At 46.1% G+C, this 27,663-nt stretch overlaps 1 protein-coding gene across 1 annotated transcript; it reads left to right on the top strand.

The window, feature by feature from the left end:
• Positions 1-478: 478 nt before the first annotated feature.
• On the top strand, positions 479-27,571 carry LOC142188707 (uncharacterized). The gene is made up of 5 exons (XM_075261945.1): positions 479-565; positions 10,155-10,333; positions 20,702-20,893; positions 20,986-21,109; positions 24,822-27,571. The coding sequence occupies exons 2-5, from the start codon at positions 10,211-10,213 to the stop codon at positions 26,048-26,050; spliced, it is 1,668 nt and encodes a 555-aa protein (XP_075118046.1). The 5' UTR covers positions 479-565; positions 10,155-10,210; the 3' UTR covers positions 26,051-27,571.
• Positions 27,572-27,663: the final 92 nt, after the last annotated feature.

The following is a 27,663-nucleotide window of genomic DNA, read 5'->3' as shown; positions in this document are numbered from 1 at the left end:
ACTGTGGGGTAATAATGAGGGTATTATACTGTGTGGGGTAATAATGAGGGTATTATACTGTGTGGGGTAATAATGAGGGCATTATACTGTGTGGGGTAATAATGAGGGTATTATACTGTGTGGGGTAATAATGAGGGTATTACACTGTGGGGTAATAATGAGGGTATTATACTGTGTGGGGTAATAATGAGGGTATTATACTGTGTGGGGGTAATAATGAGGGTATTATACTGTGTGGGGGTAATAAGGAGGGTATTATACTGTGTACAGGCACTGAGGGGCATTATACTATACGCAGGCGCACTGTATCTCTTCCAGTGACTGCTCTGTCTCTGGTATCAGTACTCAGCCCCGCCCCTCGCATACTCAGCCCCGCCCCTCGCATACTCAGCCCCGCCCCTCGCATACTCAGCCCCGCCCCTCGCATACTCAGCCCCGCCCCTCCAACACACTCACGTGACCTTGCTGGTGCCAGTGACAGAGAAACTCCCAAAATCCCGCGCAGCTCCATAGCAACACTTCCTGAGGAGAGAGACGGAGACAGAGACAGGCGGCCGTGTGACAGGTGAGGAGGAGAGACCCGGCTGTATATACTGTATATATCTACTATACTGTGCTATATACTGTATATGTGCTATACTGTGCTATATACTGTATATATCTACTATACTGTGCTATATACTGTATATGTGCTGTACTGTGCTATATACTGTATATATCTACTATACTGTGCTATATACTGTATATATGTGCTGTACTGTGCTATATACTGTATATATGTGCTATACTGTGCTATATACTGTATATATGTGCTATACTGTGCTATATACTGTATATATGTGCTGTACTGTGCTATATACTGTATATATGTACTATACTGTGCTATATACACGTGCTGTACTGTGCTATATACTGTATATATGTACTATACTGTGCTATATACACGTGCTGTACTGTGCTATATACTGTATATATGTGCTGTACTGTGCTATATACACGTGCTGTACTGTGCTATATACTGTATATATGTACTATACTGTGCTATATACACGTGCTGTACTGTGCTATATACTGTATATATGTGCTGTACTGTGCTATATACACGTGCTGTACTGTGCTATATACTGTATATATGTACTGTACTGTGCTATATACACGTGCTGTACTGTGCTATATACTGTATATATGTGCTGTACTGTGCTATATACACGTGCTGTACTGTGCTATATACTGTATATATGTACTATACTGTGCTATATACACGTGCTGTACTGTGCTATATACTGTATATATCTACTATACTGTGCTATATACACGTGCTGTACTGTGCTATATACTGTATATATGTGCTGTACTGTGCTATATACACGTGCTGTACTGTGCTATATACTGTATATATGTGCTGTACTGTGCTATATACTGTATATATGTGCTGTACTGTGCTATATACTGTATATATGTGCTATACTGTGCTATATACTGTATATATGTGCTGTACTGTGCTATATACTGTATATATCTACTATACTGTGCTATATACACGTGCTGTACTGTGCTATATACTGTATATATGTACTATACTGTGCTATATACACGTGCTGTACTGTGCTATATACTGTATATATGTGCTGTACTGTGCTATATACACGTGCTGTACTGTGCTATATACTGTATATATGTACTATACTGTGCTATATACACGTGCTGTACTGTGCTATATACTGTATATATGTACTATACTGTGCTATATACACGTGCTGTACTGTGCTATATACTGTATATATGTGCTGTACTGTGCTATATACACGTGCTGTACTGTGCTATATACTGTATATATGTGCTGTACTGTGCTATATACACGTGCTGTACTGTGATATATACTGTATATATGTACTGTACTGTGCTATATACACGTGCTGTACTGTGCTATATACTGTATATATCTACTATACTGTGCTATATACACGTGCTGTACTGTGCTATATACTGTATATATCTACTATACTGTGCTATATACACGTGCTGTACTGTGCTATATACTGTATATATGTACTATACTGTGCTATATACACGTGCTGTACTGTGCTATATACTGTATATATCTACTATACTGTGCTATATACACGTGCTGTACTGTGCTATATACTGTATATATGTGCTGTACTGTGCTATATACACGTGCTGTACTGTGCTATATACTGTATATATCTACTATACTGTGCTATATACTGTATATATGTGCTATACTGTGCTATATACACGTGCTGTACTGTGCTATATACTGTATATATGTACTGTACTGTGCTATATACACGTGCTGTACTGTGCTATATACTGTATATATGTGCTGTACTGTGCTATATACACGTGCTGTACTGTGCTATATACTGTATATATGTACTGTACTGTGCTATATACTGTATATATGTGCTGTACTGTGCTATATACTGTATATATCTACTATACTGTGCTATATACTGTATATATGTGCTATACTGTGCTATATACACGTGCTGTACTGTGCTATATACTGTATATATGTACTATACTGTGCTATATACACGTGCTGTACTGTGCTATATACTGTATATATGTGCTGTACTGTGCTATATACTGTATATACGTGCTGTACTGTGCTATATACTGTATATATCTACTATACTGTGCTATATACACGTGCTGTACTGTGCTATATACTATATATGTGCTATACTGTGCTATATACACGTGCTGTACTGTGCTATATACTGTATATATGTACTATACTGTGCTATATACACGTGCTGTACTGTGCTATATACTGTATATATCTACTATACTGTGCTATATACTGTATATGTGCTGTACTGTGCTATATACTGTATATATCTACTATACTGTGCTATATACTGTATATATGTGCTGTACTGTGCTATATACTGTATATATGTGCTATACTGTGCTATATACTGTATATATGTGCTGTACTGTGCTATATACTGTATATATGTACTATACTGTGCTATATACACGTGCTGTACTGTGCTATATACTGTATATATGTACTATACTGTGCTATATACACGTGCTGTACTGTGCTATATACTGTATATATGTACTGTACTGTGCTATATACACGTGCTGTACTGTGCTATATACTGTATATATGTACTATACTGTGCTATATACACGTGCTGTACTGTGCTATATACTGTATATATGTGCTGTACTGTGCTATATACACGTGCTGTACTGTGCTATATACTGTATATATGTACTATACTGTGCTATATACACGTGCTGTACTGTGCTATATACTGTATATATGTGCTGTACTGTGCTATATACACGTGCTGTACTGTGCTATATACTGTATATATGTACTGTACTGTGCTATATACACGTGCTGTACTGTGCTATATACTGTATATATGTACTATACTGTGCTATATACACGTGCTGTACTGTGCTATATACTGTATATATCTACTATACTGTGCTATATACACGTGCTGTACTGTGCTATATACTGTATATATGTGCTGTACTGTGCTATATACACGTGCTGTACTGTGCTATATACTGTATATATGTGCTGTACTGTGCTATATACTGTAATATGTGCTGTACTGTGCTATATACTGTATATATGTGCTATACTGTGCTATATACTGTATATATGTGCTGTACTGTGCTATATACTGTATATATCTACTATACTGTGCTATATACACGTGCTGTACTGTGCTATATACTGTATATATGTACTATACTGTGCTATATACACGTGCTGTACTGTGCTATATACTGTATATATGTGCTGTACTGTGCTATATACACGTGCTGTACTGTGCTATATACTGTATATATGTACTGTTACTGTGCTATATACACGTGCTGTACTGTGCTATATACTGTATATATCTACTATACTGTGCTATATACACGTGCTGTACTGTGCTATATACTGTATATATCTACTATACTGTGCTATATACACGTGCTGTACTGTGCTATATACTGTATATATGTACTATACTGTGCTATATACACGTGCTGTACTGTGCTATATACTGTATATATCTACTATACTGTGCTATATACACGTGCTGTACTGTGCTATATACTGTATATATGTGCTGTACTGTGCTATATACACGTGCTGTACTGTGCTATATACTGTATATATCTACTATACTGTTGCTATATACTGTATATATGTTGCTATACTGTGCTATATACACGTGCTGTACTGTTGCTATATACTGTATATATGTACTGTACTGTGCTATATACACGTGCTGTACTGTGCTATATACTGTATATATGTGCTGTACTGTGCTATATACACGTGCTGTACTGTGCTATATACTGTATATATGTACTGTACTGTGCTATATACTGTATATATGTGCTGTACTGTGCTATATACTGTATATATCTACTATACTGTGCTATATACTGTATATATGTGCTATACTGTGCTATATACACGTGCTGTACTGTGCTATATACTGTATATATGTACTATACTGTGCTATATACACGTGCTGTACTGTGCTATATACTGTATATATGTGCTGTACTGTGCTATATACTGTATATACGTGCTGTACTGTGCTATATACTGTATATATCTACTATACTGTGCTATATACACGTGCTGTACTGTGCTATATACTATATATGTGCTATACTGTGCTATATACACGTGCTGTACTGTGCTATATACTGTATATATGTACTATACTGTGCTATATACACGTGCTGTACTGTGCTATATACTGTATATATGTGCTGTACTGTGCTATATACTGTATATATCTACTATACTGTGCTATATACACGTGCTGTACTGTGCTATATACTGTATATATCTACTATACTGTGCTATATACACGTGCTGTACTGTGCTATATACTGTATATATCTCCTATACTGTGCTATATACACGTGCTGTACTGTGCTATATACTGTATATATCTACTATACTGTGCTATATGACACGTGCTGTACTGTGCTATATACTGTATATATGTACTATACTGTGCTATATACACGTGCTGTACTGTGCTATATACTGTATATATCTACTATACTGTGCTATATACACGTGCTGTACTGTGCTATATACTGTATATATCTACTATACTGTGCTATATACACGTGCTGTACTGTGCTATATACTGTATATATCTACTATACTGTGCTATATACACGTGCTGTACTGTGCTATATACTGTATATATCTACTATACTGTGCTATTATACTGTATATATGTGCTGTACTGTGCTATATACTGTATATACGTGCTGTCCTGTGCTATATACTGTATATATGTACTATACTGTGCTATATACACGTGCTGTACTGTGCTATATACTGTATATATGTACTATACTGTGCTATATACTGTATATACGTGCTGTACTGTGCTATATACTGTATATATGTGCTGTACTGTGCTATATACTGTATATACGTGCTGTACTGTTGCTATATACACGTGCTGTACTGTGCTATATACTGTATATATGTGCTGTACTGTGCTATATACACGTGCTGTACTGTGCTATATACTGTATATATGTGCTGTACTGTGCTATATACTGTATATACGTGCTGTACTGTGCTATATACTGTATATACGTGCTGTACTGTGCTATATACTGTATATACGTGCTGTACTGTGCTATATACTGTATATATGTGCTGTACTGTGCTATATACTGTATATATGTGCTGTCCTGTGCTATATACTGTATATATGTGCTGTACTGTGCTATATACTGTATATACGTGCTGTACTGTGCTATATACTGTATATATGTGCTGGTACTGTGCTATATACTGTATATATGTGCTGTACTGTGCTATATACTGTATATATGTACTATACTGTGCTATATACTGTATATACGTGCTGTACTGTGCTATATACTGTATATATGTACTGTGCTATATACTGTATATACGTGCTGTCCTGTGCTATATACTGTATATATGTGCTGTCCTGTGCTATATACTGTATATATGTGCTGTACTGTGCTATATACTGTATATATGTGCTGTCCTGTGCTATATACTGTATATATGTGCTGTACTGTGCTATATACTTGTATATACGTGCTGTACTGTGCTATGTACTGTATATACGTGCTGTACTGTGCTATATACTGTATATACGTGCTGTCCTGTGCTATATACTGTATATATGTGCTGTACTGTGCTATATACTGTATATATGTGCTGTACTGTTGCTATATACTGTATTATATATATATGTGCTGTACTGTGCTATATACTGTATATACGTGCTGTACTGTGCTATATACTGTATATATGTGCTGTACTGTGCTATATACTGTATATATGTGCTGTACTGTGCTGTCACGGGATGGTTAGAGTCCGGCAATAGGCAATGTGTAATATATATTTCATGTGGAATGTATTCTCTAACCTGTTGTAAACATCAGTGTGTAGTTGGCTGATTAGGGTCTAGTGTGTTAGCACATTGTATGCAAATACCTCTAACTAGTGAGGACCAGTGAGGACAATGGGTGGAGATAATCTGATCAGTGTCTCCAAGAAGATGTTGGATGGTGCATTGTCCATAGTAGACAGGGAGTCTGCTCTCCTTGGTATAGGTGAGGGGGGAAGGATCTGTGACTCAGCCCTTCCCACCCACAGATATAGGTGTAACAGTTTTAGTATATAGTTGTAGCTGGAGTTAGTATGTGTTAGCCGGCCTGTGCACAGCTCTGCAGAGAGCCAGGATATAGTTACAGGACCAAGGAACCAAAGTTATCATTGGATTGTGACTTCTGTGGACTTATTGTTATTACGGTTGATGTGACCGCCGCCGGCTACTAACTTTGTGGATTACAATAAATTGCTGTTGTCTCCCGACCTCTTGCGTCCGTGTTGATTCAAAAGACCATCCGGAGGAAGACGTATACTTTTGCTCCGTTACAACTGGTTGGCAGCGGTGGGATCAACAGCGGACAGCGAGATGGACTACAGCAGCTCAGCGATTAATGGAGCCACAACCTCAGAATACAGGAACTGGACTATGGCAAGTCTACAAGTAAGGGCCCGGGAACTAAACCTGAGTTACCAGGGAAGAACGAAAGAGCAACTGATCGAGGCACTGGAGGAGATGACCCTGCAAAGCGACCATGAGGAGGGCTGCCCCCAGGAGACAGTAGAGATACGGGAGTGGCAGGTACAGACCCAAAAGAGCAGATGGGTTGTTTTGTATGAGGAGGAATTGGCAGTGCTGGGGCTTAGGAGCAACTGCAGAGCAAAGGAGTAGAGCGTTACAGAGGGCTCAGGAAACGGAGAAGGAGGAACAGAGAATGGCGCATGAAAAGGAAAGAATGGCGCATGAAATGCGAATGGCTGAGATAACTGCGCGGAATTATAATCAAACGTCGACCCCCAGCCCAACAGTGAGAGAACCACCATATGTCTCCCATAAACACTTCAAGACCTTTGATGAAGCGGCTGGGGATGTTGATGGATATTTTCAGGACTTCGAACACCAGTGCCACCTGATGGAAGTCCCAGAGAAGGATTGGGTCCGGTATCTGGTGGGGCACCTACGAGATGGGGGCTGCGGAAGCTCTCAGAGCCATGGACCCTAGTGATCAGCGGGACTATGAGGCCATTAAAAGAGCGGTGCAGAAGTATTATGCAGTCACTCCAGAGACCTACCGAGTTCAGTTCCGCTCTTTGTCTTACAATGGGGGAAGCTCCTTCCACATGTTCGCCCACAAGTTGAAGCAAGCATGCAAGCGCTGGCTAGAAGGAGAGGAGGCTGTCACAGTCGATAAGATCCTCCAAGTCATACTTAAGGAACAGTTCTTTTCCCAGTGCCCCGCTGAGATCCGTGAGTGGGTGCTGGAACGGAACCCAGCCACAGTTGAGCAAGCTGCTTCTCTTGCAGATGAGGGCCTGACCATCAAGCCGCAGTGGAAGAGGTTGTTTGCAGAGGAGCGGAAAACTACCACAGTCCGCCAGACACCCTTCAGCCAGCCACCCACCTTTCGTGCCCGGCCTCAGGATTACAATTTCCCCTCTACCCTTGCCCCAGCCCATCGGCCTCCAGCTATGAACAACCCTGTCCCTAGACAACGACCTACTGGAAGAATGCTAGAGCGCAGATGTTTTGGTTGCGGGCGGCCTGGACATTTGCAAGCTAGTTGCCCTGTTAACATGGGGGCACGGGCCACCGTGGCATCTCGGCCTATTCACTACCTGGGAACCACCCCTAGGACAGAAAGTTTGGCCCCCATGTCCAGATGACTCCATGAATGACCCATCTGTTCCACCTCCAGGGGTCTATGGGATTCAGCCTTCTGCCACACATCCTGCAAACCTTCAGCGGAAGCACTTGCAGGAGGTCCTACTGGATGGCCGAACAGTTGTTGGATTCCGGGACTCGGGAGCTTTCCTAACGGTAGCGGACCCCGAGTTGTGCGACCCGAGGCCCTAGAGGAGGGCCCTGGCATTTCTATCGAGTTGGCAGAGGGTACTCGGAGACGTATTCCTAAAGCTACCGTGGAACTTGACTATGGTTATGGACCAAAACGATGCACAATTGGTGTGATGAGCGGGCTGCCGGCCGATGTTCTGTTAGGCAACGATGTTGGAAATCTACAGTGCCACTTTGTGGGAGCAGTGACCCGAAGCCAAGCTCAGAGAGACGCCAACATGGATCGACCGGATTTTCTGCCAGATGCCAGCCCTTCAAACCTACAACTTTACCATTCAGTACCGCCGAGGGAACCAACACCAGAACGCAGATGGGTTATCCCGGCAGGAGGACATATGAGCTATAGAGACTGATGTGCATTCCCCAATTTACCTGTGTAGGCCAATTGTGTCATGCACATGTTTTGAGAGGGGGAGGGGTTGTCACGGGATGGTTAGAGTCCGGCAATAGGCAATGTGTAATATATATTTCATGTGGAATGTATTCTCTAACCTGTTGTAAACATCAGTGTGTAGTTGGCTGATTAGGGTCTAGTGTGTTAGCACATTGTATGCAAATACCTCTAACTAGTGAGGACAATGGGTGGAGATAATCTGATCAGTGTCTCCAAGAAGATGTTGGATGGTGCATTGTCCATAGTAGACAGGGAGTCTGCTCTCCTTGGTATAGGTGAGGGGGGAAGGATCTGTGACTCAGCCCTTCCCACCCACAGATATAGGTGTAACAGTTTTAGTATATAGTTGTAGCTGGAGTTAGTATGTGTTAGCCGGCCTGTGCACAGCTCTGCAGAGAGCCAGGATATAGTTACAGGACCAAGGAACCAAAGTTATCATTGGATTGTGACTTCTGTGGACTTATTGTTATTACGGTTGATGTGACCGCTGCCGGCTACTAACTTTGTGGATTACAATAAATTGCTGTTGTCTCCCGACCTCTTGCGTCCGTGTTGATTCAAAAGACCATCCGGAGGAAGACGTATACCTTTGCTCCGTGACATGTGCTATATACTGTATATACGTGCTGTACTGTGCTATATACTGTATATATGTGCTGTACGGTGCTATATACTGTATATGTGCTGTACTGTGCTATATACTGTATATACGTGCTGTACTGTGCTATATACTGTATATACGTGCTGTACTGTGCTATATACTATATATTTGTGCTGTACTGTGCTATATACTGTATATATGTGCTGTACTGTGCTATATACTGTATATATGTACTGTGCTATATACTGTATATATGTGCTGTACTGTGCTATATACTATATATTTGTGCTGTTCTGTGCTATATACTGTATATACGTGCTGTTATATCATGTGCTATATATTGTGTATGTGTATTGTATTATATTTGTCTCTGTATTATATATATACTGTTATTATATAGCTGCTGTATTATATACGGGTATAATAAGTCATATATATTATATATCGCTCTTCTATATGATTCCACGACAGCTTCTCCGCTCTTGTTCACATTCTGCTCCGCTGTATTGTGCTCGGGTTACTCCAGCACCGCGCCTGGTACAAAAAGTTTTTCTGGAGTTCTTCTTTAAAGGGGATGAAGCAACTTTAAAACTTATCAATAGGGTAGAGATGATGGTGAAAGAACAATGGCAGGCCGAGTGTGCACCCAAAGATATCCAATATGTATTCTCTGCATCTCCAGGATAAGAGGCCGGCCCGAAACACCTCAGCACAAGATAATCCCCAGAGCTAGGCAAGATGGAGAAGGAATGGAGTGCGAGAAAAGAGCAAATCCTAAAGCTGAGCCTGGAGATCATCTACCTGCTGACCGGAGAGGTGCGGGATTGTGGGAAATCTGTCTCATGTAATAACACAGGAGAGGTGAGGGATTGTGGGAAATCTGTCCCATGTAATAACACAGGAGCGGAGAGGGGAGGGATTGTGGGAAATCTGTCCCATGTAATAACACAGGAGCGGAGAGGGGAGGGATTGTGGGAAATCTGTCCCATGTAATAACACAGGAGCGGAGAGGGGAGGGATTGTGGAAATCTGTCCCATGTAATAACACAGGAGCGGGGAGGGATTGTGGGAAATCTGACCCATGTAATAACACAGGAGCGGAGAGGGGAGGGATTGTGGGAAATCTGACCCATGTAATAACACAGGAGCGGAGAGGGGAGGGATTGTGGGTAATCTGTCCCATGTAATAACACAGGAGAGGGGAGGGATTGTGGGAAATCTGTCCCATGTAATAACACAGGAGCGGAGAGGGGAGGGATTGTGGAAATCTGTCCCATGTAATAACACAGGAGAGGGGAGGGATTGTGGGAAATCTGACCCATGTAATAACACAGGAGCGGAGAGGGGAGGGATTGTGGGAAATCTGACCCATGTAATAACACAGGAGCGGAGAGGGGAGGGATTGTGGAAATCTGTCCCATGTAATAACACAGGAGAGGGGAGGGATTGTGGGAAAACTGTCCCATGTAATAACACAGGAGAGGGGAGGGATTGTGGGAAATCTGTCCCATGTAATAACACAGGAGAGGGGAGGGATTGTGGGAAATCTGTCCCATGTAATAACACAGGAGCGGAGAGGTGAGGGATTGTGGGAAATCTGTCCCATGTAATAACACAGGAGCGGAGAGGTGAGGGATTGTGGGAAATCTGTCCCATGTAATAACACAGGAGCGGAGAGGGGAGGGATTGTGGGAAATCTGTCCCATGTAATAACACAGGAGCGGAGAGGTGAGGGATTGTGGGTAATCTGTCCCATGTAATAACACAGGAGAGGGGAGGGATTGTGGGAAATCTGTCCCATGTAATAACACAGGAGAGGTGAGGGATTGTGGGAAATCTGTCCCATGTAATAACACAGGAGAGGGGAGGGATTGTGGGAAATCTGTCCCATGTAATAACACAGGAGAGGTGAGGGATTGTGGGAAATCTGTCCCATGCAATAACACAGGAGAGGTGAGGGATTGTGGGAAATCTGTCCCATGTAATAACACAGGAGAGGGGAGGGATTGTGGGAAATCTGTCCCATGTAATATCACAGGAGAGGGGAGGGATTGTGGGAAATCTGTCCCATGTAATAACACAGGAGAGGGGAGGGATTGTGGGAAATCTGTCCCATGTAATAACACAGGAGAGGGGAGAGATTGTGGGAAATCTGTCCCATGTAATAACACAGGAGCGGAGAGGGGAGGGATTGTGGGAAATCTGTCCCATGTAATAACACAGGAGAGGTGAGGGATTGTGGGAAATCTGTCCCATGTAATAACACAGGAGAGGTGAGGGATTGTGGGAAATCTGTCCCATGTAATAACACAGGAGCGGAGAGGGATTGTGGGTAATCTGTCCCATGTAATAACACAGGAGAGGGGAGGGATTGTGGGAAATCTGTCCCATGTAATAACACAGGAGAGGTGAGGGATTGTGGGAAATCTGTCCCATGTAATAACACAGGAGCGGAGAGGGATTGTGGGTAATCTGTCCCATGTAATAACACAGGAGAGGGGAGGGATTGTGGGAAATCTGTCCCATGTAATAACACAGGAGAGGTGAGGGATTGTGGGAAATCTGTCCCATGTAATAACACAGGAGCGGAGAGGGGAGGGATTGTGGGAAATCTGTCCCATGTAATAACACAGGAGCGGAGAGGGGAGGGATTGTGGGAAATCTGACCCATGTAATAACACAGGAGCGGAGAGGGGAGGGATTGTGGAAATCTGTCCCATGTAATAACACAGGAGAGGGGAGGGATTGTGGGAAAACTGTCCCATGTAATAACACAGGAGAGGGGAGGGATTGTGGGAAATCTGTCCCATGTAATAACACAGGAGCGGAGAGGTGAGGGATTGTGGGAAATCTGTCCCATGTAATAACACAGGAGCGGACAGGTGAGGGATTGTGGGAAATCTGTCCCATGTAATAACACAGGAGCGGAGAGGGGAGGGATTGTGGGAAATCTGTCCCATGTAATAACACAGGAGAGGGGAGGGATTGTGGGAAATCTGACCCATGTAATAACACAGGAGCGGAGAGGGGAGGGATTGTGGGAAATCTGACCCATGTAATAACACAGGAGCGGAGAGGGGAGGGATTGTGGAAATCTGTCCCATGTAATAACACAGGAGAGGGGAGGGATTGTGGGAAAACTGTCCCATGTAATAACACAGGAGAGGGGAGGGATTGTGGGAAATCTGTCCCATGTAATAACACAGGAGCGGAGAGGTGAGGGATTGTGGGAAATCTGTCCCATGTAATAACACAGGAGCGGACAGGTGAGGGATTGTGGGAAATCTGTCCCATGTAATAACACAGGAGCGGAGAGGGGAGGGATTGTGGGAAATCTGTCCCATGTAATAACACAGGAGCGGAGAGGTGAGGGATTGTGGGTAATCTGTCCCATGTAATAACACAGGAGAGGGGAGGGATTGTGGGAAATCTGTCCCATGTAATAACACAGGAGAGGTGAGGGATTGTGGGAAATCTGTCCCATGTAATAACACAGGAGAGGGGAGGGATTGTGGGAAATCTGTCCCATGTAATAACACAGGAGAGGTGAGGGATTGTGGGAAATCTGTCCCATGTAATAACACAGGAGAGGTGAGGGATTGTGGGAAATCTGTCCCATGTAATAACACAGGAGAGGGGAGGGATTGTGGGAAATCTGTCCCATGTAATATCACAGGAGAGGGGAGGGATTGTGGGAAATCTGTCCCATGTAATAACACAGGAGAGGGGAGGGATTGTGGGAAATCTGTCCCATGTAATAACACAGGAGAGGGGAGAGATTGTGGGAAATCTGTCCCATGTAATAACACAGGAGCGGAGAGGGGAGGGATTGTGGGAAATCTGTCCCATGTAATAACACAGGAGAGGTGAGGGATTGTGGGAAATCTGTCCCATGTAATAACACAGGAGAGGTGAGGGATTGTGGGAAATCTGTCCCATGTAATAACACAGGAGCGGAGAGGGATTGTGGGTAATCTGTCCCATGTAATAACACAGGAGAGGGGAGGGATTGTGGGAAATCTGTCCCATGTAATAACACAGGAGAGGTGAGGGATTGTGGGAAATCTGTCCCATGTAATAACACAGGAGCGGAGAGGGGAGGGATTGTGGGAAATCTGTCCCATGTAATAACACAGGAGCGGAGAGGGGAGGGATTGTGGAAATCTGTCCCATGTAATAACACAGGAGAGGGGAGGGATTGTGGGAAATCTGACCCATGTAATAACACAGGAGCGGAGAGGGGAGGGATTGTGGGAAATCTGACCCATGTAATAACACAGGAGCGGAGAGGGGAGGGATTGTGGAAATCTGTCCCATGTAATAACACAGGAGAGGGGAGGGATTGTGGGAAATCTGTCCCATGTAATAACACAGGAGAGGGGAGGGATTGTGGGAAATCTGTCCCATGTAATAACACAGGAGCGGAGAGGTGAGGGATTGTGGGAAATCTGTCCCATGTAATAACACAGGAGCGGAGAGGTGAGGGATTGTGGGAAATCTGTCCCATGTAATAACACAGGAGCGGAGAGGGGAGGGATTGTGGGAAATCTGTCCCATGTAATAACACAGGAGCGGAGAGGTGAGGGATTGTGGGTAATCTGTCCCATGTAATAACACAGGAGAGGGGAGGGATTGTGGGAAATCTGTCCCATGTAATAACACAGGAGAGGTGAGGGATTGTGGGAAATCTGTCCCATGTAATAACACAGGAGAGGGGAGGGATTGTGGGAAATCTGTCCCATGTAATAACACAGGAGAGGTGAGGGATTGTGGGAAATCTGTCCCATGTAATAACACAGGAGAGGTGAGGGATTGTGGGAAATCTGTCCCATGTAATAACACAGGAGAGGGGAGGGATTGTGGGAAATCTGTCCCATGTAATATCACAGGAGAGGGGAGGGATTGTGGGAAATCTGTCCCATGTAATAACACAGGAGAGGGGAGGGATTGTGGGAAATCTGTCCCATGTAATAACACAGGAGCGGAGAGGGGAGGGATTGTGGGAAATCTGTCCCATGTAATAACACAGGAGAGGTGAGGGATTGTGGGAAATCTGTCCCATGTAATAACACAGGAGAGGTGAGGGATTGTGGGAAATCTGTCCCATGTAATAACACAGGAGCGGAGAGGGATTGTGGGTAATCTGTCCCATGTAATAACACAGGAGAGGGGAGGGATTGTGGGAAATCTGTCCCATGTAATAACACAGGAGAGGTGAGGGATTGTGGGAAATCTGTCCCATGTAATAACACAGGAGAGGTGAGGGATTGTGGGAAATCTGTCCCATGTAATAACACAGGAGAGGGGAGGGATTGTGGGAAATCTGTCCCATGTAATATCACAGGAGAGGGGAGGGATTGTGGGAAATCTGTCCCATGTAATAACACAGGAGAGGGGAGGGATTGTGGGAAATCTGTCCCATGTAATAACACAGGAGAGGGGAGAGATTGTGGGAAATCTGTCCCATGTAATAACACAGGAGCGGAGAGGGGAGGGATTGTGGAAATCTGTCCCATGTAATAACACAGGAGAGGGGAGGGATTGTGGGAAATCTGACCCATGTAATAACACAGGAGCGGAGAGGGGAGGGATTGTGGGAAATCTGACCCATGTAATAACACAGGAGCGGAGAGGGGAGGGATTGTGGAAATCTGTCCCATGTAATAACACAGGAGAGGGGAGGGATTGTGGGAAAACTGTCCCATGTAATAACACAGGAGAGGAGAGGGATTGTGGGAAATCTGTCCCATGTAATAACACAGGAGAGGGGAGGGATTGTGGGAAATCTGTCCCATGTAATAACACAGGAGCGGAGAGGTGAGGGATTGTGGGAAATCTGTCCCATGTAATAACACAGGAGCGGAGAGGTGAGGGATTGTGGGAAATCTGTCCCATGTAATAACACAGGAGCGGAGAGGGGAGGGATTGTGGGAAATCTGTCCCATGTAATAACACAGGAGCGGAGAGGTGAGGGATTGTGGGTAATCTGTCCCATGTAATAACACAGGAGAGGGGAGGGATTGTGGGAAATCTGTCCCATGTAATAACACAGGAGAGGTGAGGGATTGTGGGAAATCTGTCCCATGTAATAACACAGGAGAGGGGAGGGATTGTGGGAAATCTGTCCCATGTAATAACACAGGAGAGGTGAGGGATTGTGGGAAATCTGTCCCATGTAATAACACAGGAGAGGTGAGGGATTGTGGGAAATCTGTCCCATGTAATAACACAGGAGAGGGGAGGGATTGTGGGAAATCTGTCCCATGTAATATCACAGGAGAGGGGAGGGATTGTGGGAAATCTGTCCCATGTAATAACACAGGAGAGGGGAGGGATTGTGGGAAATCTGTCCCATGTAATAACACAGGAGCGGAGAGGGGAGGGATTGTGGGAAATCTGTCCCATGTAATAACACAGGAGAGGTGAGGGATTGTGGGAAATCTGTCCCATGTAATAACACAGGAGAGGTGAGGGATTGTGGGAAATCTGTCCCATGTAATAACACAGGAGCGGAGAGGGATTGTGGGTAATCTGTCCCATGTAATAACACAGGAGAGGGGAGGGATTGTGGGAAATCTGTCCCATGTAATAACACAGGAGAGGTGAGGGATTGTGGGAAATCTGTCCCATGTAATAACACAGGAGAGGTGAGGGATTGTGGGAAATCTGTCCCATGTAATAACACAGGAGAGGGGAGGGATTGTGGGAAATCTGTCCCATGTAATATCACAGGAGAGGGGAGGGATTGTGGGAAATCTGTCCCATGTAATAACACAGGAGAGGGGAGGGATTGTGGGAAATCTGTCCCATGTAATAACACAGGAGAGGGGAGAGATTGTGGGAAATCTGTCCCATGTAATAACACAGGAGCGGAGAGGGGAGGGATTGTGGGAAATCTGTCCCATGTAATAACACAGGAGAGGTGAGGGATTGTGGGAAATCTGTCCCATGTAATAACACAGGAGAGGTGAGGGATTGTGGGAAATCTGTCCCATGTAATAACACAGGAGCGGAGAGGGATTGTGGGTAATCTGTCCCATGTAATAACACAGGAGAGGGGAGGGATTGTGGGAAATCTGTCCCATGTAATAACACAGGAGAGGTGAGGGATTGTGGGAAATCTGTCCCATGTAATAACACAGGAGCGGAGAGGGATTGTGGGTAATCTGTCCCATGTAATAACACAGGAGAGGGGAGGGATTGTGGGAAATCTGTCCCATGTAATAACACAGGAGAGGTGAGGGATTGTGGGAAATCTGTCCCATGTAATAACACAGGAGCGGAGAGGGGAGGGATTGTGGGAAATCTGTCCCATGTAATAACACAGGAGCGGAGAGGGGAGGGATTGTGGAAATCTGTCCCATGTAATAACACAGGAGAGGGGAGGGATTGTGGGAAATGTGACCCATGTAATAACACAGGAGCGGAGAGGGGAGGGATTGTGGGAAATCTGACCCATGTAATAACACAGGAGCGGAGAGGGGAGGGATTGTGGAAATCTGTCCCATGTAATAACACAGGAGAGGGGAGGGATTGTGGGAAAACTGTCCCATGTAATAACACAGGTGAGGGGAGGGATTGTGGGAAATCTGTCCCATGTAATAACACAGGAGAGGGGAGGGATTGTGGGAAATCTGACCCATGTAATAACACAGGAGCGGAGAGGGGAGGGATTGTGGGAAATCTGACCCATGTAATAACACAGGAGTGGAGAGGGGAGGGATTGTGGAAATCTGTCCCATGTAATAACACAGGAGAGGGGAGGGATTGTGGGAAAACTGTCCCATGTAATAACACAGGAGAGGGGAGGGATTGTGGGAAATCTGTCCCATGTAATAACACAGGAGAGGGGAGGGATTGTGGGAAATCTGTCCCATGTAATAACACAGGAGAGGGGAGGGATTGTGGGAAATCTGTCCCATGTAATAACACAGGAGCGGAGAGGTGAGGGATTGTGGGAAATCTGTCCCATGTAATAACACAGGAGCGGAGAGGTGAGGGATTGTGGGAAATCTGTCCCATGTAATAACACAGGAGCGGAGAGGGGAGGGATTGTGGGAAATCTGTCCCATGTAATAACACAGGAGCGGAGAGGTGAGGGATTGTGGGTAATCTGTCCCATGTAATAACACAGGAGAGGGGAGGGATTGTGGGAAATCTGTCCCATGTAATAACACAGGAGAGGTGAGGGATTGTGGGAAATCTGTCCCATGTAATAACACAGGAGAGGGGAGGGATTGTGGGAAATCTGTCCCATGTAATAACACAGGAGAGGTGAGGGATTGTGGGAAATCTGTCCCATGTAATAACACAGGAGAGGTGAGGGATTGTGGGAAATCTGTCCCATGTAATAACACAGGAGAGGGGAGGGATTGTGGGAAATCTGTCCCATGTAATATCACAGGAGAGGGGAGGGATTGTGGGAAATCTGTCCCATGTAATAACACAGGAGAGGGGAGGGATTGTGGGAAATCTGTCCCATGTAATAACACAGGAGAGGGGAGAGATTGTGGGAAATCTGTCCCATGTAATAACACAGGAGAGGGGAGAGATTGTGGGAAATCTGTCCCATGTAATAACACAGGAGCGGAGAGGGGAGGGATTGTGGGAAATCTGTCCCATGTAATAACACAGGAGAGGTGAGGGATTGTGGGAAATCTGTCCCATGTAATAACACAGGAGAGGTGAGGGATTGTGGGAAATCTGTCCCATGTAATAACACAGGAGCGGAGAGGGATTGTGGGTAATCTGTCCCATGTAATAACACAGGAGAGGGGAGGGATTGTGGGAAATCTGTCCCATGTAATAACACAGGAGCGGAGAGGGGAGGGATTGTGGGAAATCTGACCCATGTAATAACACAGGAGCGGAGAGGGGAGGGATTGTGGAAATCTGTCCCATGTAATAACACAGGAGAGGGGAGGGATTGTGGGAAAACTGTCCCATGTAATAACACAGGAGAGGGGAGGGATTGTGGGAAATCTGTCCCATGTAATAACACAGGAGAGGGGAGGGATTGTGGGAAATCTGTCCCATGTAATAACACAGGAGCGGAGAGGTGAGGGATTGTGGGAAATCTGTCCCATGTAATAACACAGGAGCGGAGAGGTGAGGGATTGTGGGAAATCTGTCCCATGTAATAACACAGGAGCGGAGAGGGGAGGGATTGTGGGAAATCTGTCCCATGTAATAACACAGGAGCGGAGAGGTGAGGGATTGTGGGTAATCTGTCCCATGTAATAACACAGGAGAGGGGAGGGATTGTGGGAAATCTGTCCCATGTAATAACACAGGAGAGGTGAGGGATTGTGGGAAATCTGTCCCATGTAATAACACAGGAGAGGGGAGGGATTGTGGGAAATCTGTCCCATGTAATAACACAGGAGAGGTGAGGGATTGTGGGAAATCTGTCCCATGTAATAACACAGGAGAGGTGAGGGATTGTGGGAAATCTGTCCCATGTAATAACACAGGAGAGGGGAGGGATTGTGGGAAATCTGTCCCATGTAATATCACAGGAGAGGGGAGGGATTGTGGGAAATCTGTCCCATGTAATAACACAGGAGAGGGGAGGGATTGTGGGAAATCTGTCCCATGTAATAACACAGGAGAGGGGAGAGATTGTGGGAAATCTGTCCCATGTAATAACACAGGAGCGGAGAGGGGAGGGATTGTGGGAAATCTGTCCCATGTAATAACACAGGAGAGGTGAGGGATTGTGGGAAATCTGTCCCATGTAATAACACAGGAGAGGTGAGGGATTGTGGGAAATCTGTCCCATGTAATAACACAGGAGCGGAGAGGGATTGTGGGTAATCTGTCCCATGTAATAACACAGGAGAGGGGAGGGATTGTGGGAAATCTGTCCCATGTAATAACACAGGAGAGGGGAGGGATTGTGGGAAATCTGTCCCATGTAATAACACAGGAGAGGGGAGGGATTGTGGGAAATCTGGCCCATGTAATAACACAGGAGAGGTGAGGGATTGTGGGAAATCTGTCCCATGTAATAACACAGGAGAGGGGAGGGATTGTGGGAAATCTGTCCCATGTAATAACACAGGAGAGGTGAGGGATTGTGGGAAATCTGTCCCATGTAATAACACAGGAGCGGAGAGGGATTGTGGGTAATCTGTCCCATGTAATAACACAGGAGAGGGGAGGGATTGTGGGAAATCTGTCCCATGTAATAACACAGGAGAGGGGAGGGATTGTGGGAAATCTGTCCCATGTAATAACACAGGAGCGGAGAGGGGAGGGATTGTGGGAAATCTGGCCCATGTAATAACACAGGAGAGGTGAGGGATTGTGGGAAATCTGTCCCATGTAATAACACAGGAGAGGGGAGGGATTGTGGGAAATCTGTCCCATGTAATAACACAGGAGAGGTGAGGGATTGTGGGAAATCTGTCCCATGTAATAACACAGGAGAGGGGAGGGAGTGTGGGAAATCTGTCCCATGTAATATCACAAGAGAGGGGAGGGATTGTGGGAAATCTGTCCCATGTAATAACACAGGAGAGGGGAGGGATTGTGGGAAATCTGTCCCATGTAATATCACAAGAGAGGGGAGGGATTGTGGGAAATCTGTCCCATGTAATAACACAGGAGAGGGGAGGGATTGTGGGAAATCTGTCCCATGTAATAACACAGGAGAGGTGAGGGATTGTGGGAAATCTGACCCATGTAATAACACAGGAGAGGGGAGGGATTGTGGGAAATCTGTCCCATGTAATAACACAGGAGAGGGGAGGGATTGTGGGAAATCTGTCCCATGTAATAACACAGGAGAGGGGAGGGATTGTGGGAAATCTGTCCCATGTAATAACACAGGAGAGGGGAGGGATTGTGGGAAATCTGTCCCATGTAATATCACAAGAGAGGGGAGGGATTGTGGGAAATCTGTCCCATGTAATAACACAGGAGAGGGGAGGGAGTGTGGGAAATCTGTCCCATGTAATAACACAGGAGCGGAGAGGTGAGGGATTGTGGGAAATCTGTCCTATGTAATAACACAGGAGCGGAGAGGTGAGGGATTGTGGGAAATCTGTCCCATGTAATAACACAGGAGCGGAGAGGTGAGGGATTGTGGGAAATCTGTCCCATGTAATAACACAGGAGAGGGGAGGGATTGTGGGAAATCTGTCCCATGTAATAACACAGGAGCGGAGATGTGAGGGATTGTGGGAATGTCTATAGTGATATTTATCAGGCTCTCTCCATACTCAGGACTACACAGTAGTGAAGAAGACATCTGATAAGTATGTGACCCCCAGCAGCCGCCCCCATGTGTCAGGAGGATGGAGCAGGAGCCGGAGCCCCATCATGGAGCCTTCACCTCACTCACTGATACCTGAGAGCAACAACGAGCAGAAGATCCTGGAGCTGACCAAGAAGATGATGTGTCTGCTGAGCGGAGAGGTGAGCGCTGCCGGGAATGCTGGGACATTAGACACTAACACAAGGGATGATGTGTCTGGAGGATGATGAGGACGGTGTCATTGTGTTGTCAGGTTCCTATAAGGTGTCAGGATGTCACCGTCTATTTCTCCATGGAGGAGTGGGAGTATTTAGAAGGACACAAGGATCTGTACAAGGAGGTGATGATGGACGACCCCCAGACCCCCACATCACCAGGTAAGAGGAGAGATGGTAGAGAGCAGTATGGAGGGGCCCCTAGATCCCCCCCCCCCATCATCTGACCCCCACATCACCAGGTAAGAGGAGAGATGGTAGAGAGCAGTATGGAGGGGCCCCTAGATCCCCCCCCCCCCCATCATCTGACCCCCACATCACCAGGTAAGAGGAGTGATGGTAGAGAGCAGTATGGAGGGGCCCCTAGATCCCCCCCCCCCATCATCTGACCCTCACATCACCAGGTAAGAGGAGAGATGGTAGAGAGCAGTATGGAGGGGCCCCTAGATCCCCCCCCCATCATCTGACCCCCACATCACCAGGTAAGAGGAGTGATGGTAGAGAGCAGTATGGAGGGGCCCCTAGATCCCCCCCCCCAATCATCTGACCCCCACATCACCAGGTAAGAGGAGTGGGAGTATTTAGAAGGACACAAGGATCTGTATGACGAGATCATGAAGGAGAAACCCCAGAATTTTGCATTACCGGGTAAGGGAATGTTTTTGCAGTTTGTCCTTGTCACGGAGCAAAGGTATACGTCTTCCTCCGGATGGTCTTTTGAATCAACACGGACGCAAGAGGTCGGGAGACAACAGCAATTTATTGTAATCCACAAAGTTAGTAGCCGGCGGCGGTCACATCAACCGTAATAACAATAAGTCCACAGAAGTCACAATCCAATGATAGCTTTGGCTCCTTGGTCCTGTAACTAAATCCTGGCTCTCTGCAGAGCTGTGCACAGGCCGGCTAACACATACTAACTCCAGCTACAACTATATACTAAGACTGTTACACCTATATCTGTGGGTGGGAAGGGCTGAGTCACAGATCCTTCCCCCCTCACCTATACCAAGGAGAGCAGACTCCCTGTCTACTATGGACAATGCACCATCCAACATCTTCTTGGAGACACCGATCAGATTATCTCCACCCATTGTCCTCACTAGTTAGAGGTATTTGCATACAATGTGCTAACACACTAGACCCGAATCAGCCAACTACACATTGATGTATATAACAGGTTAGAGAATACATTCCACATGAAATATATATTACACATGGCCTATAGTATAGACTCTAACCATCCCGTGACAACCCCTCCCCCTCTCAAAACATGTGCATGACACAATTGGCCTACACAGGTAAATTGGGGAATGCACATCAGTCTCTATAGCTCATATGTCCTCCTGCCGGGATAACCCATCTGCGTTCTGGTGTTGGTTCCCTCGGCGGTACTGAATGGTAAAGTTGTAGAGTTGAAGGGCTGGCATCTGGCAGAAAATCCGGTGGATCCATGTTGGCGTCTCTCTGAGCTTGGCTTCGGGTCACTGCTCCCACAAAGTGGCACTGTAGATTTCCAACATCGTTGCCTAACAGAACATCGGCCGGCAGCCCGCTCATCACACCAATTGTGCATCGTTTTGGTCCATAACCATAGTCGAGTTCCACGGTAGCTTTAGGAATACGTCTTTGAGTACCCCCTGCCAACTTGATAGAAATGCCAGGGCCCTCCTCTAGGGCCTCGGGTCGCACAACTCGGGGGTCCGCTACCGTTAGGAAAGCTCCCGAGTCCCGGAATCCAACAACTGTTCGGCCATCCAGTAGGACCTCCTGCAAGTGCTTCCTCTGAAGGTTTGCGGGATGTGTGGCGGAAGGCTGAATCCCATAGACCCCTGGAGGTGGAACAGATGGGTCATTCATGGAGTCATCTGGAAATGGGGCCAAACTTTCTGTCCTAGGGGTGGTTCCCAGGTAGTGAATAGGCCGGGATGCCACGGTGGCCCGTGCCCCCATGTTAGCAGGGCAACTAGCTTGCAAATGTCCAGGCCGCCCGCACCCAAAACATCTGCGCTCTAGCATTCTTCCAGTGGGTCGTTGTCTAGGGACAGGGTTGTTCATAGCTGGAGGCCGATGGGCTGGGGCAGGGGTAGAGGGGGAATTGTAATCCTGAGGCCGGACACGAAAGGTGGGTGGCTGGCTGAAGGGTGTCTGGCGGACTGTGGTAGTTTTCCGCTCCTCTGCAAACAACCTCTTCCACTGCGGCTTGATGGTCAGGCCCTCATCTGCAAGGGAAGCAGCTTGCTCAACTGTGGCTGGGTTCCGTTCCAGCACCAACTCACGGATCTCAGCGGGGCACTGGGAAAAGAACTGTTCCTTAAGTATGACTTGGAGGATCTTATCGACTGTGACAGCCTCCTCTCCTTCTAGCCAGCGCTTGCATGCTTGCTTCAACTTGTGGGCGAACATGTGGAAGGAGCTTCCCCCATTGTAAGACAAAGAGCGGAACTGAACTCGGTAGGTCTCTGGAGTGACTGCATAATACTTCTGCACCGCTCTTTTAATGGCCTCATAGTCCCGCTGATCACTAGGGTCCATGGCTCTGAGAGCTTCCGCAGCCCCATCTCGTAGGTGCCCCACCAGATACCGGACCCAATCCTTCTCTGGGACTTCCATCAGGTGGCACTGGTGTTCGAAGTCCTGAAAATATCCATCAACATCCCCAGCCGCTTCATCAAAGGTCTTGAAGTGTTTATGGGAGACATATGGTGGTTCTCTCACTGTTGGGCTGGGGGTCGACGTTTGATTATAATTCCGCGTAGTTATCTCAGCCATTCGCATTTCATGCGCCATTCTTTCCTTTTCATGCGCCATTCTCTGTTCCTCCTTCTCCGTTTCCTGAGCCCTCTGTAATGCTCTACTCCTTTGCTCTGCAGTTGCTTCTAGCCCCAGCACTGCCAATTCCTCCTCATACAAAACAACCCATCTGCTCTTTTGGGTCTGTACCTGCCACTCCTGTATCTCTACTGTCTCCTGGGGGCAGCCCTCCTCATGGTCGCTTTGCAGGGTCATCTCCTCCAGTGCCTCGATCAGTTGCTCTTTCGTTCTTCCCTGGTAACTCAGGTTTAGTTCCCGGGCCCTTACTTGTAGACTTGCCATAGTCCAGTTCCTGTATTCTGAGGTTGTGGCTCCATTAATCGCTGGGCTGCTGTAGTCCATCTCGCTGTCCGCTGTTGATCCCACCGCTGCCAACCAGTTGTCACGGAGCAAAGGTATACGTCTTCCTCCGGATGGTCTTTTGAATCAACACGGACGCAAGAGGTCGGGAGACAACAGCAATTTATTGTAATCCACAAAGTTAGTAGCCGGCGGCGGTCACATCAACCGTAACAACAATAAGTCCACAGAAGTCACAATCCAATGATAGCTTTGGTTCCTTGGTCCTGTAACTATATCCTGGCTCTCTACAGAGCTGTGCACAGGCCGGCTAACACATACTAACTGCTAGCTATATACTATATACTAAGACTGTTACATCCTATATCTGTGGGGGGGAAGGGCTGAGTCACAGATCCTTCCCCCCTCACCTATACCAAGGAGAGCAGACTCCCTGTCTACTATGGACAATGCACCATCCAACATCTTCTTGGAGACACTGAGCAGATTATCTCCACCCATTGTCCTCACTAGTTAGAGGTATTTGCATACAATGTGCTAACACACTAGACCCTAATCAGCCAATTACACATTGATGTATATAACAGGTTAGAGAATACATTCCACATGAAATATATATTACACATTGCCTATAGTATAGACTCTAACCATCCCGTGACAGTCCTCCATATTACAGGCGCGGTGACTCTTCCGTCTTTGCCTTGTACATGATACTACATGGACTATTAATATTGACATCTGTGTTTTTCTTGTCCTTTAGGTGCCTCTATTTGCAATAATCGTCTTCTCCATAATGTAACATCGGTTCTTGTAAATGAGGATGACATGGACACGGAATCGGGGACAGAAAGCTCAGAACTATATCATTCCCAAGAAACGCAAAAGATTTCCAGTGAAACCGATCCCGAAATCTCCTCTGGATATGAGAATGGAAATATCAGTGATGTAGATTATGCCCAGTACTTCTCTGTCCGTATCAAGGAGGAACCATGTGATATCTCCTGGGGTGAAGAACATCTCCCAAATACAACACCACCCCCTGCTCCACAACTTCACTCTATGCATATTAAGGAGGAACCAGCCTCAGATGATGCAGAAGACCTCACCAACACCAATATGTCTAGGTCCATAGATCATACTTATCCTTATAGTATCGAGAAACCGGTCTTACGTGTTGAACCAAGCCTGACCCTTGCCAATATTTATCCATCCTCAGGTCCACCTCCATATTTATGTCCTCCTATTATGGAGGAACCAGCCCCATCCAACAAAGTAGATCTTGGTGACACCACCTTAAATATCCAGTACTTGCCTATTTGTATCAAGGAGGAAGCAGACTCCTTTAAAGAACCGAAAGACTCCAAAACCTGCCGATATCCCAAACGACAATCCACGTCTGTGAAGCCGATGGAACCAGCCTCACGTAATGGAAGACCGCGCAAAATCCTTAAAAAAACTCAAGTTCCTTCGCCCCTTCCAGAGCATCCGGAAACAGACGGTGATAATGAGCACATGGGTTCTTCTGTGTACTCCGTCCGTCAGGGCGCCGACACGGTGGAGATCCTCTATCACTGTCCCAGTTGCCAGAAAGGCTTTTTCAGTAACTTGGATCTTGCTCGCCACCAAGTCATTCACACTGTAGATAAACTCTTCATCTGTTCCCTGTGCGGGAAAAGCTTCACCGAGATGTCATTCCTGGTCAAACACCAGGTCATTCACACCGACTTGAAGTTGTGTGTGTGCTCCGTGTGCGGGGGTTGTTTCTACAGCGAAACATCACTGGCGAAACATCAGAAGAGTCACTCGTTGCCTGTGCACTGCTCCACGTGCGGCCGGTGCTTTTTCAATAAGACTGAGTTGGAAAGCCACAAGCGGAAGCATTCGGGGCAGCGACCCTACGCCTGTCACCTCTGCGGCAAACATTTCATTGCCAAATCAGTTCTGAAAAAACACATGTTGTCTCATCCACTGACTGAACGTTGTAAGTGACGTGGGCCGGAGGTCGCCGCCTGGTCTCACCTCGACCGCCGAGACTTCTAGCATATTAGCTAGTGAGATGTTTCAGGTTTTTGTGAAGTCTAGTGGTGGAAGACGTTCCCGGAAGGTGCGCCATGTTTACCCCAGTTCTCCTGGATCTTACAGATCACTTATTTATTTCCTGACCTAAACTTGAAAATGTGGGACAACGATTGTAGTTAAGTTGTCGAGTCCTGGAGACCACATTCTGTTCGACTTGAGTAGGGAACGCTTTTGCTTTTGTTCCTTTGGAGAAGGTCTATTCTGAGCTCTATGACGTTCGGGTGCGGTGTAGTCAATGTTCTTGTTATGGTGAGACCCCGACGTCTAGTATTTATACCCAATCCCATCAGTTATACTATAGTGGATTACTCTCTTATTCCACGTTGCAGTGTCGGGACCATCGTCTCATCTCTTTTTATGGACAGTTTCACCCACTGTCATCTGAGACACTCCAGGATCCATAATGCCCTCCTCACTAGTATTACAGGTAGCACGCCGCAGGTCTTTCCTTCTTTTCGGCCTCTTCAGTGATGTTCTTCTTTGTCTGGTCTTCAACTGTAGAAGAGACATCAAAGGACCCTCTAGTGGGAGTCTTCATAGAGACTGTGTGGGGAAATGAAGGGGGTGGATCTATAGGGGATGCAGGTCTCCAGTAGTGGCCATGTATACCACGTGAGTGGAGTAGTATTGTGCATGCTCTGCCACCGCTCCATCCACTTCTGTGGAGTTTCTGGAACAGCAATCTTGGGGAGCCCCATGGCAGTGAATGGAGCGGTATCTCAGCATGTGCACCACGTTCCATTTCTATGGCGCCGGCATTCTCATGAACCCCAGTGTTTAGACCCTCCTATCCTGTGACTAGGGGATCAGTGCCATTAGTCAGAGAAGCTCCGTATAGGAGACCCTGCCCAGAGTAAGCGGAGAGGTGACCTTTCATGTGACGGTGCCTTATACTCCTGGAGTAATGTCCTGCCGCGACCCCTGTGATAGAGGTGAAGACATAAGAAGGCATTAACCCTTTCTACCTCAGTCCTCCAGCAGATGCATCTCTTGTCCTTGACTATCCCACCGTCTTCTCGATGTCTCTGCAGACATTTCTCATTCTTATCCATGATTTGTATTTAGGTCATTAAAGGAGTTGTCCCTGGGTTAGGGGGGCTGATGACCTCTCCATGGAATATGATCAGACCGGTGGGGGTCTGGGATTCGGACCCTGATCTGTGTACGTAGTATATGGCCAGAAGTAACTCTGCTCCTATTGAGGTGTATGGGGACAGAGCCTGAAGATCTATCTCCATACCCTTCATTACCTTGTAGACCGCTTTCAGCAGCAGGATCACTTGATTGACCCCTGAGTGATCTTGTGGTCCATCTTGTGGACAGGTCACCAGTATCCATTCCCTTTACCTGCAGGTATATCAGTTATGAGGGTCCGCGTTTGGTTTAGGAACTTAATATTCTGACTCCCACAGCGGTGCTGATCGGATCACATGACCACCTCCAAAAACCATAGAATGGACATTTGCCCAAAGGTTTTACACGGAAGACCCCCCGCCCCCCCCATCCCATATAAAGGTTCTCAA

Source organism: Leptodactylus fuscus, unplaced genomic scaffold (assembly GCF_031893055.1).
Source record: "Leptodactylus fuscus isolate aLepFus1 unplaced genomic scaffold, aLepFus1.hap2 HAP2_SCAFFOLD_677, whole genome shotgun sequence".
Taxonomy (NCBI): Eukaryota; Metazoa; Chordata; class Amphibia; order Anura; family Leptodactylidae; genus Leptodactylus; species Leptodactylus fuscus.
The sequence above is the reverse complement of the archived record's forward strand: the minus strand, read 5'-3'. Positions and strand labels throughout refer to the sequence as shown.